At 36.6% G+C, this 12,702-nt stretch overlaps 1 protein-coding gene across 5 annotated transcripts in view; it reads right to left on the bottom strand.

Annotated features, from left to right (window-relative positions):
* Positions 1-12,702, bottom strand: part of KIF16B (kinesin family member 16B) — a 186,234-nt gene that overhangs the window by 24,572 nt on the left and 148,960 nt on the right. For 3 of the 5 annotated variants that reach the window (XM_083369427.1, XM_083369424.1, XM_083369428.1), the window contains one exon: positions 9,724-9,807. The exons of 1 other annotated variant lie outside the window; for it this stretch is intronic. In XM_083369427.1, the coding sequence (XP_083225553.1) occupies positions 9,724-9,807 (84 nt within the window). Of the gene's footprint in view, positions 1-5,955; positions 6,068-9,723; positions 9,808-12,702 lie in introns of those variants that run through there. One more of the 5 variants, XM_083369425.1, reaches the window with a different exon arrangement.

Here is a 12,702-nt window from a genome sequence, read left to right as displayed (position 1 = left end):
TATTTGCAATAATGCTTCCTATTATATTTTAATAAATGAAATCCATTTAGAATCCATAGACTATAATAATCTTTCTAATAAAGTTATTTGCTGGCAATAGAGAGAAAAAGCCCTCTCTTTTACCTGTTCTGGAGAGTAAAACCTATGATTTATAGTTTCTGCACTTCTGTGAGCTTTTTGAATGTATAAGGCTATATTAAAAACGAACAAAATAGGTCTTGGTAGTGAAGGAAATCAATCTTTTCTCCTGAGCAATAGTCAAAACAAGTCTTGTCAAAAACTATTCACAGAAAACAACAGAGGAATTGAATTTACTACACGTCTCTAGGTTAGCAGTGACAGGGTGTCAATTTCTGAGATGACTTTGGCAAACAGCTAGCCCAAATGCTTGACATGAATCACCCTTCACTTCCTTGAGTGAAATCAAAAACTGAAGGATGATTGATAAGTTGGCTCTGAAAAGGGACAAGAAGAAATGCATCTTCTTTCTATACTTGAGCATTCCTGTCATTGATAAACATGAGTTGGGAGCATTATCTGAAAACTCGGTACATACAAACTCAGTACACAGGCATAACCGAAGAATTTGCCTTGACCTGACGAGAAATTAATAGAAAAAATCGATGGTATTTTCCCCCCAATAAGATGTATACTGTCCAACTCAAACTACAACATATATTTTACAACTCTAGTATAGAAGGTATATTGTTTTGCTATTTTAAAGGTTAACAAACTATGATAAAAAATTTTTTAGGAACCTTCCAAAAACTCATTTAGAGCACAGAAAGAAACAGCACATCACAGCCTACATTTCAACAGTAGAAGTAAGAATAACAGTAGTGCCTTAATTCTTGCAAAAGTTAGTATCTGTATCTCAAATCATTTTCTTCAAAAAATAAAAAAATAAAAAATAAAATAAAATGACATTTCATCGGAACTGGGACAACACTTTTGCATAAAGCACCACTGAACATTTGCATTGGATACTGCTAGACTGATTGAAAGGGAAGATTATTTTGATAGATAGCAAACTGGCTTTACAGCAGGCAACCCACTGTGGATCAAGGTTTAGTACAGTATTTTATCATCTAATCTAAAATACACTGGACTACTCAAAGCAGTTGTATATGTTGCTTTCTTGGAATTTAAGGAAGCTTTTGACTATCAGTGGATACAGATATTGGATAGCTACCTCCTTCCTCTCATGTAAAATCAAAGAACTGAATGACTACAGACTGGTTGCTCTGACATTCGTAGTTATGAAAACTTTTGAAAGGCTAGTGCTGGCCCACCTGAAAACCATCCACTGTTAGACCCACTGCAGTTTGCCTACCAAGCAAATAGATCAGCAGATGATGCTGTTAATATGGCCCTGCACTGCTTCTTACAACATCTTGACTCTCCAAAGACCTATGCAAGGATCCTTTTTGTAGGTTTCACCTCAGCATTTCATACCATCATTCCAAATATTTTTCTCACTAAACTAAAACAGCTAGTCGTGCCTGACTACACCTGTAAGTGGATCATAACTTTTCTAACAGACAGGAAGCAGCAAGTGAAGCTAGGCAAAATCATATCAGATACCTGTACAATTAGCACAGCCCCCCCCCCCGCCCCCAGGGCTGTGTGCTCTCTCCACTTCTCTTCTCTCTATACACCAATGACTGCATCTCAAAAGATCCCTCTGTTAAAGTATTGAAGTCTGCAGATGATACAACAGTGACTGGCCTCATTCGAGACAACAACAAATCAGCATACAGAGGGAAGGTTGAACTAGCCTTGTATTGCAGCCAGAACAATCTTGAACTGAACACAGTAAAAACTGTAGAAATGATAGTAGACTTTAGGAGAAACCCTACTGTTCTACAAGTTCTTACAATACTAGACAACACAGTATCCACAGTAGAGACCTTCAAATTTCTAGGTTCTATAATATCTCAAAATTTAAAATGGACACCTAACATCAAAAGTGTCATCAAAAAAGCAGAAGAAAGAATGTTCTTCCTGTGCCAACCCAGAAAACTCAACTGCTGATACAGTTCTACAAAGGAATTATTTAATCTGTCATTTGCACCTCTATAACTGGTTTAAAACTGCAAAGAAACAAGACAGACATAGGCTTCAGCAGTTAGAACTGCAGAAAAAATAATTGCAACCAGCCTGCCTTCCATTGAGGACCTGTATACTGCACGAGCAAGAAAGAGGGCTATGAAAATATCTACAGACCCCTCACATCCTGGACATAAAGTATTTCAACTTCTTCTCTCAAGATGACGCTATAGGCCCTATAGTATAGGGCATAGCACACCAGAACAGCTAGACATAAAGACAATTTTTTTCACCATGCCGTCACTCTGCTTAACAACTAATTCCTACAACACTGTCAAAATACTTAGTAAAGATGTATTACTATGATACTCATCTTTCCTATTACCTATCTTTATTTTCTTATGACTATAACTTTGCTGCTTGTTTCTTACAATTTATGTTGGGGTTCTTTTAAGTAGCCTAGTATGATTTATGTTGTTTGATTAGCTAGTACTCTATGGCTATCACTAGGTGTTGCATCTTATGATTTATGATGAAGTGTAGTTCACGATTTTTATGTTGTATATGATCATGATTATCACTATTACTTGTATGTATACTGACAGCTTATGCACCGGAAACGAATTCCTTGTGTGTCTGACCACTTGGCCAATAAAGAATTCTATTCTATTCTATTCTATTCTATTCTATTCTATTCTATTCTATTCTATTCTATTCTATTCTATTCTATTCTATTCTATTCTATTCTATTCTTGTATGGATTACAAAATGACACAATGCAGCAGGGAATCTTTCATAAATGGATGTAATTAGAAAAGGGATAAAACAAGGATGTGTTCTTGCTCTACTACCACTCGTTTTTACATATATTCAATAGTTGGGTACTTAGAAAAAGAAGAACACCCATCTTCCAAAGCCAGCCAATAAACTAATACAGTATGAATTGTTTTACACAGGTGGATGTTGGTGAAGTAGCAGGAGGGAACATACCATGAGTACAGGGGTGTGGCATGTGGACTGGCAGGATATGCCACATTGGGTAATGGTGATTGAGAAATGGTGATTGAGGGATGGGATGGAAGGTGCCCTGAAGACAGTGGATAAGGCAGCAGTATTAGCACCTGAGGGAAGGGCAACCAAAGTGCTCTAGTTTTCGGCTCTGCTGAACCAAGACCGATCCAAAACACTTCAGCTGGAACTGCTGGAACAGGAATATAAGTTCTGGTTTGAAACAAGGATATATTCCTACTTGCTGCACATACCTACAATAGACCTTTTATAGTAACACTGACACATGCAAATAATCTAGTACTTTCATCACAGATCTCAATACTGTAGCCTCAGGTTTACATCTTATCATTAAGAATTCTCAAGGTCAGATTCAGAAATATCCACTGTCTTTGCAGTGTGGGTCTTTTTAGCCACTGATTCATATTCTATTCTACTGTGACTTCTGCAGAGATCAAAGTGGTTTACTCTTCTAGCACTTCTCAGGCGATTTCTTGCCTGGCTAAATAAATTTTAGGTGTAAACATCGCATGCTGTCAGATAAAGGCTAATTTTTATCAAAATTGTATTGTTAACCTGCTGGATTCAGTCACTATTAGCAGCACATTAAACTAGAGTAGAACACTCGGCTCATTTATATAAGGCAACAGTAGGCTCATTGTATTAGGGTAGCAATTCATCTTGCTCTTAGCATTCCTGTCTCCCTCAGGTGTTGTAACTGTAAAATAAATGCATTTTATTATTTCAGTCCAAGTCAGGGAACATAAAGATTTGATAAAATTCTACCAGGAAAACACACACACTTGTAACTATTTTCTAAGAATTCTTCCTTCTTCTACTTAGTCCTTAAAAATCCTTATTTATACAGCTAAGACATAAGAAAGATTTACATAAGGTCACTAATTATAAATGACAGAAGCTTCATTTTTTTAAAAAAAATAATTATATTTAATCCTATCTTAAAAAGGCACCAGGATTCCTTTTTTATAGAAACCACTGGTATTAGCAAATTTATTTATATGACTTGATCAGAGAATTAGATTCTGACAATACAAATTTTCTTTCATTTGTGTAATCATCCTTCTTTAGATCATCTATTGTTGCTATTTACAACTACCACACTTCTGGCTCATAAAATTAAACAGCTCAATCTGAGATGGTGTAATAGGAATGGCATCTATTTATTCTTTTTTATGGAGTTTATAGGAAAATTCAATAGCGCTTTTAGAGCAGATCTGACCATTTCATGGCCTGTGGGCAGTCCCAGTCTGGCCTGCAATGGCGGTGGGGGAGTGGGGTAACAGCCTTCCACAACAGTGCCAGTTTCTCATGTGGCCCCTTAGAAAACTTAATTGCCCACCCCTGTTCTAAGGACTTGTGTTAGCTTTGGATGAAATTCAACTATGGAGAGTTAAAAATCCTCTTAAGCAGATTTGCAGCAAAAGTGGACATTCCTGTTTTGGGGGAGGCAAACCATAATACCTGAGCTGAGGGTTTTTCTTGACTCGTTCTAACTGATTAATTATACTGTATGCCATCACATCAATGTTGACTTTTAGCAACCACACACAATATTTCTCCCCAGCCTCACTGCTCAACTCTTCCAATGGTGCACTCATCCTCACTGTAACTGAATCCATCAGCCTTGTTGCTGGTCACTCTCTCTTTTTTTTTCTTCTACTTTCCCCAGCACTGGAGCCTTTTCCAGAAAGTGTCAGTACCATTTCAACAACAATAATAATTGACAAGATTATCTTGGAAAACTGTGAGAGAAGGAAGAGCAACTTGAATGTAGTTTGGATTGATTACTAGAAGGCATTTGAATCTGTGCCACATGACTGGATAATCAAGCGACTAGAAATAACAGGAGAAAGTCGAAACATCAGAAGCTTTGTGCAGATAAATGACACAATGGAAGACACTGGTTGCTGGTTAATGGTGAAAGACTGGGAGAGTTTAAAATCAAGAGAGGAATCATTCGAAGAGACTCACTATCACCACTACTGTTTGTCATTGCACTGTTACTTCAAATACTATATTTAAACGCTTAGGTCATTTTTCACTTCCATAGATTTTAGGAGCATCTCTTTTCAGCCCTAAGTTGCTTCCACTTTTCTTGTACCGAATGTTATAGCCATTTCATGCAACTTGTGTAAAAGAAGTGACTGAACCCTTCTGGGTAGTTCTTCTTCAAATATTTGCATTTGCCTTGTTAAAAAGAGACTGCTAAGTGAAGGTTATTACTGCTGATTTATCAAAGAAAAAATTATTCAGGTGTCAGTGCATTTCATATTAATACATAAAACATTTCCATACTTAGCAAGTAATTTCTTTCCTTTCCAAAAGAAGTAATTTTAAAATTAAATGTTGGCATCTTTTTCTTTTTATTCCCACAGGGTTTTAAAAACAGGCAAATAATGATGGCATTTCCCTATTTATAGTTATCAAATGCCATGAATGGGTAAACATTAACTTCTATTCATTACTTTAATCAACAAAATTCTTGGCTGTGTCAGTCAAGACAGATTTAATCAAGGAAGGCCTGCTGTAAAGTTAAAATTGCATACTTAAACTGCTGAATAAATAATTTAGAGGTTTACTGTGGAAGAGGCTATCATAAACCACTAAATTAACAGCTGGCTTAGTATTGTTGGAGCTGATAATCCCATGTCTAGGTCAGATATGTCAAACTCACAATGTCATGTGACATCGTGCAATGTATTGGGACAGTTTTGCCATTGCCAGCAATGGGGTGGGTGCAGCTTCTGCATGACACATCCGGCCCATGGGCCGGCAGTTTGACACCCCTGGTCTAGGTGTTGTCGCTTTAAGTTGGGAGGCTAAGTTATGGATCTATGAGCCTCTGTTAAAACACACAAAAAATGAACCATGAGCTTTTATACCTACAGTGTTGATCTGTAGATTATATTCTGTTATTTCCAATGCTCGAATTTGTTCTTTCCTGAACTGGTACATTCTTTTCAGATATTCTTTTCTTGTTGGAATTGATCTGTAATAACAGATCATTATTTCTTTGATTTCAAACTTTATACATTTGTGATATGTAAAGAACATTTTCTTCCAGTAGTCCTGCAGCTTGCTGGCCTTGGTTGCTCAGTCAACAGTCTTGAGCTGTTTAGCTCATTTGTCACCAACCATCCAGGAACTCTAACACCTAGCCTGGTCCTTGATTGATCCAGTTGATGAGTGATGTGGGATGGGTTTCTGTAAATTACATCTCACCATATTGCTTACGGGAGAGACACTCTTTATCTGATTCTTCTAATGAGACTTGTCCAATATGGTTGAACGTCATTGGGGGATGTGCATGCGCACACACACACACACACACACACACACACACACACAGAAGTCAATATTCTTCCTTATTTTTCCCTACAGCAGTTGAATGTAAATATCTAGCCCAGGGGTCAGCAACCTGAAACAGTGAAAGAGCCACTCGGAACCAGTTCCCTCACAGAAGGAAAAACTGGGAGCCACAAAAAATGTGTGCGCATGCGCGTACATGCGCACATGCGCAGAACAGGATTTGACTGAAGAGTGGAGCCAAGGCGAGATATGCACCTACCCTGCATATTTGAATTGATTGGTTGAACTTTTTTAGTCCCACTTTTTTTTTTGGACTGCACATGGCAGAGGACTGGGAGCCGCAGGAGATGGCTGAAAGAGCCGCATATGGCTCCGGAGCCACGGGTTGCAGACCTGTGATCTAGCCCGTTAATGCTAAACGGTAGATATTTTTCATACCTCAGAAATACTTGATTACAGTTCAGTGATAACATTTTACAGCAAGCCTCCTGTGCTATTGCCCTTTTAAGTTATTCCTCCAAGTGACCAGAAGAGCTAATATTTCAACAGCTGCCTGCTGACTCAACACAGAAATCTTTTCCTGGCCTATTACTTATATTGGCACGATAGCCTACTTATAGCATAGCGAGTTTACCCATACAATCAAGATATATACTAGACTGTTACATCTAAAATTCAGGTCATTAACTTGGCTTCAGGATATAACACAGGGAAGGACATTTGGGCTGGAGATTCTGCTTAAAGAAATCTTTGGCAAAGCTTGGTTTTAAAAGTAAAGACCAATAATGAACAGAAGTTATCTACATTTCAAAAAGTAATGAATGGACCAGTACTAATTGCAGGTCAAAATTTCCACATATAACAGTGCCATATAATCTTGTAAATGCATTTTCTCCAAACCCTAAACAACAAACGTGACAGAAATCAAACTTTCAAAATATGTCCACAGAACACAGGAACTATGTTATCATGCAGGTTGGTCTTTCTACTTAGCATTTATGATAGTACGAGTTCATGATAATTTCCTCTCCCGGGAGCAAAGTTAAAGGGGAAAGAATGCATTGGATCCAAATCTAAGACAGTGGTACTCAGAACCATTGCCATAGCAATGGCATCTTTACTTTAAAACTGGACTTAATTTACAATAAAAGACTAAGAAAAATAAAATGCTAACGGGGACTATACCAGCAAAATAAAATGGGGAGTTAGCATATTAGGGGAAAAAATGATTGGCGGTGACTTTCTGATGAATTAATCAAATCACTCATCCTTAAGCACAAGGCAAACTCAGTATCTTCTGGTGGCAATCAGTTGGGCAGAATCTAGCAATTCTCACCATAGTTTTGGTAGACTGCTCACATAACAAAACAAAACAAAACAATTTTTTTTATTAAATTGCTGACTGTATAGAAAAATAGCATGTAATCTCAATTCCAAGAATGGAATATTGTTCCATTTTTAAAGTAACAAGCTTTTTACCAAAGCATGAACAATTAAATTATATATAGCAACAGAAACAGCATTTCACTTTCCATTTTATAAGGGTCTAGCTACATTATAGTAGTGTTTTTAATGGTTACTATTGGAACAGTAGTAGTCGAATGCATGAAAATACAATTTTGTGAAAACACAGCATTGTTTTTTTCTAGTTTCTGCTAGAAAAACAAGACCTGTGATAAATGATAGTACTGTACATGGAGTATATCCCCCCCAGTAAGGCAAAACTGCAAGTGTTTATTAGAAATCTTTCCAACACAGTTAAGCTCATTTCTCTCAACACTTTTTAATCACAGCTTTAAAAGAGATTGAAGAAGAATTGTCATTACTCATCTCACTGCTTTTATTTCATCCTCCTCCATCTCAGATTCAGCTCTTCCCACAGAATGGAAACAATCAGGACTGCATTAACTGGCCGACATACAATCTTAGAATGCTGAATTCTTGATTTTATCTAGCATTGCCCATCCAAAGACACCTTGCTCTCCCTTTTGAGTTAAAAGTAGGCATTGGGGACATGTTAACTCAAACAATGTGAATCATTCCCTGTGCCACTATGCACCCAGAATTCTCCACCAACCGATGGTTTAAATTAACATGTGGACAATAGGGGTGAGGTGGGATGAAGACAGGCTGCTGCTTCCCTGCTAAAAATGGGGTAGGAATGCTGGAATGGAGTATGAGAGTATGAGAATCCAGCCATCAAACAGGGTTGTTTGAAGCTAAGAAAGCAATGAAGCTTCCATGAAGAAGAAAAAAAAATGATGGAGAGTAGCAACAGCAGGCAGGAGAAATAATGGTAGAAATCCAGTTTTAAGGGTTGAACACTTCAGAAGGTTCTTTAAATAATAAAAAAAACCCACACACCTGGCAGTACGGCATTCCATTCAGATTCTGAAACCATAAAACGTTTGATGTAATCTTGACCAGAGGACACAAGGTTCTTTTGATGTTCGTCCCTGACAGATACTTTCTTCTTATTGCTACTTATTAGTGTAATCCTTTTTTTTTTTGGGAAAAAAAATGTCGTTGAAAGTAAATGACCCAGCAAATTGAAGTGAAGCAACTCTTGGGATTAAATTTTCACTGTTTAGGTTTTTTGCTTACAAAGAAAAGCGTCAAATCAGAAATCAGAAAAGCGTCAAATCATTTTGTATAACTATGGGGGAGGGGGATAGTTCATGTGCTGAGGTTATGGAAGTACTTTCTACTGTGCCTCACTGTTGTAGCTATTTATTGAAAAAAGACTCTATAACAAAAACAAATCTATGCTCTCTTACAATTCTTGACAAAGATATAATTCAAAATAGTAACAGTACTGCCAAATTTAATGAACTGTTAGTGTAGGCATTAGCCTATACAGATAGGTTTTTTTTCTTTTGCCACTCCAAAATTTTCACTCATGATATTTTGCATATTTGCAAGCTTTCAGATTTTCCCAACACTGCTAATATTTCCTTCCTGTTGAATGGAATACTTTGCAACGTAACAGGACCACAACTGAATATCAGGAATGGAGAGAATGATAAGAAATTTCAGACCAACAAATTTAAATAGTTTTCTGCTGTATCACCTTGCATATATATCTTTTAGGTCTGTAAAGAAATGGTTTGCATTAATTCTAAGAAGTATTTCAATATAAGCTCAAGACTCTTTTTGATATTTTTCATAGATTTATGCTGTGTGCACATATCTCACGTAGCTTTCATATCCCATGTTAAATGAAGCACGGACTATCTAATTTTTAACCACATGAAATGATTTGTATTGATCACAAGTATAATTGTGTAAATATAAGCTACAAAAAAACTAGTTAGTTCTTTTTAAAAATTCTATTACCTCTAAGTGATTCCGCCGCTCTGCAATAACACGTTCATCCTTGTTTCCAAATAGCCTTTTTGGAGGAAATTCTAGCATTGCCAGCTGCAACAGACAACAGATGCTGAATCAGCTGAGAAAAGTTTCTTAAACATGAAGCACACATGAAACAAAAATGCTAAATGTAAGATATATATGTTTATTAGATGGTCCACTAAATCAGACACACAGAGAGAGTCTGGATTTGTAGGTCCTCTCTTCACAAATCCAAGCAGTTTCAAAACAAGTCAAAAACAAATAATGGAGGAAAATCAGTAGACCAGTAGCATTTACTACTTCAGTCTTTGCTCAATACTGTTCATAAATTTTAGAAACTTAAATTTTTAAATAAGTTGGAATAGGTATGTTTTGCAATATTTTCTAAAAACAGGTAAAGAGTATATTTTATCGGTATGTAAGGTGTTGGAGAAATAGCCAAGGAAAGTAAGATAAGAGACCTGCCAATTTTTCAAATGTATAATGTTACTTTCAACTTCAATACATGTTCTTCCTTTACTCTAAGATTGCTCTAAAATATGAGACCATCCTATCCTGTTGAAAGACAAAATAGAGTCCAATCCAAGAAAATTATTATGGGATCTAACACAAACCAAATCAGATGATTTGTGAAATGTGTATTTTTCAAGTCATAAAGGGGTGAACACTTGCACCTTGAGCTAATGAAGCAAACTAGCAGACAATGCTGACATAAAACGGGCTAAATAATTTCATGAATTACAGTAATTATAAATTAACCTATGCGGGGCTCACTGAAATTTCCAGATTATTATTACAAACTCAGCCCATAAGAATGACAAAAGTACAGCAAAGCCTACACAACAAGCCCAGTTGCCAAAAAAAAAGCACCTAGTAGCTACAGTTGACTTCTTATTACAAAAGTTATACTGTATTCTTCCTTTTCAATTTAGGGGAAAATTTGTGTTTTATTACCTACCACAGAGCCTTGAGGGAAAAGAAAGCTAAAGAGAAGCACATGTGCCTTCATATTTCTCATCATTTGATTTAGGAACACTACTTTCAATAACCACAAATAAAAATAGAAGAATGTTATTTCAAATGTGATTTAGGTTGCCTTATGTCACTAGGTTTAGATTCCATATTTTGATTTTCCATGTCTGACATGAGAAGAAATCAGATGTAATTTTATTCTGTACACTGTGTCAAGATCTGCTTAATCTGTTTGACCTAATAATGGCGGTGGTGCTACTTTCAAGTTTTTGAACAAGCTAACACAAAGCAGAAGTACTAGAACTCAGAAATAAAAGATGCAGATAAATCCATTTTTAAGTTATTAAACTGGAAATTTGACAACTCGCTTATTTCTTTATTACTTGGGCATTTTTTTCTTATCTGAAGACAAAACAACCTTTACCAAAATTTCTCCAGAATCCTCAAAAAAGGTGAAAAACATTTCCCTACCCTCCTTTTTAACCCTATAAAAACTAATAATTTTTTTTTCAAAAAAAGGTGAAAACCAAAATGCTAGCATTGGCTACAACAATAATAATTTTAGCTAAAGGTAAAAAAATCCAGACAAAGGACCATAAAACTTTAACAAACCCTTCTTATCCAGCCTATTTCAGGTTAATTTATTTTTTCTGAAAAATACAATTAGTTCTAGTCACGGAATGAACAATTTATATTCCTATAGCTGAAATTATTTGAATTGTTATCTATTAATTTACACATATGAATTTACGCTTCCACAGAGAGTTCATTCAGAATGTTCTACATCTATAAAAATAGTAGATGATCCCCTGTGTATAGCACACTTAATTACAGTAAGTACAACTCTGAATTTGTTCAGTTTTCAAGACCAACTTAGGTGATATAGGAGAAGGGGAATGTCAAGCAAATAAGGTAGGAAGGCAAAGAATGCATGAAATCACATATCATCAAAAACAAGGTCATCGTGAGAAATACTCAATACTGGAATTGGTGGAATAGGTAGAATAGATGCTCAGCATCAATTTCTCACAGCAGGACTTGTGATAGCCACTGCTGAGGCATGTAACACCCATTTGTGCATCAGATGAGCTATGACTCAGCTGAGTGGAGCAGTGGTTAGCATGCAAAAAATTTCAGGCAAACTCTGTCCACCACCAGGAGTTCGATCCTGACTGGCTCAAGCTTGACTCAGCCTTCCATCCTTCCAAGTAAAATGAGGATCCAGATTGTTGGGGGGGGGGGGGGAGGGAATAGGCTGACCTTGTAAACCACCTAGTTGCACAATGAAGCAATCTATAAATCTAAATGCCATTGCTATTCAAATCTGAATTGTAACAGTAAATCAAATGGACTGAGTATCAATGCACTTTTTTAACGCATCAGACCACTGTAGATTTTTCTGATACAAGCTGAGCTATTTGGATTTTGAAAAAACTCTGGAAAAATCATTCAACTTACAATAGCCCTATCAATGCTATATGGCTGATAGTACAAAGGCATTATGAACTGAGGATCCTTGGTGGCGCAGTGGGCTAATGCCTCCTTAAGTAACACCAGCTGCCTGCAGTTAGTGCAGGTTCGCATCCAACCAGGCTCAAGGTTGACTCAGCCTTCCATCCTTCCGAGGTAGGTAAAATGAGGACCCAGATTGTTGGGGGCAATAAGCTGACTTTGTAATAATGCCGCTTGGGGGGGCCCAAAAGCCCTAATAAGCAGGCATATACATAGAATGAAGGCTATTGCTAAGCACATTGGTTTGTGCTTAAATTGTAAGCCGCCCTGAGTCTTCAGAGAAGGGCGGGATATAAATGGGATTAAAAAAAAATTAAAATATCTCATAAGACAAAAGAAAAAAATGAAAAAAGAGAGAAACGTATTAAAATAAATAAAAATTGAAAAAGGAAAATTTCTACAACTGGCAGGTTCTAAGAACAGCCATGCTATCACAGTGGTAAATGAAAATGAAGAAATTTAGCAGGACCAAACTACTTA

The sequence above is a fragment of the Vipera ursinii genome, assembly GCF_947247035.1.
Source record: "Vipera ursinii genome assembly, chromosome: 1".
Lineage (NCBI taxonomy): Eukaryota > Metazoa > Chordata > Lepidosauria > Squamata > Viperidae > Vipera > Vipera ursinii.
Note: the sequence above shows the minus strand (reverse complement) of the source record. Positions and strands in the feature narration are given on the sequence as shown.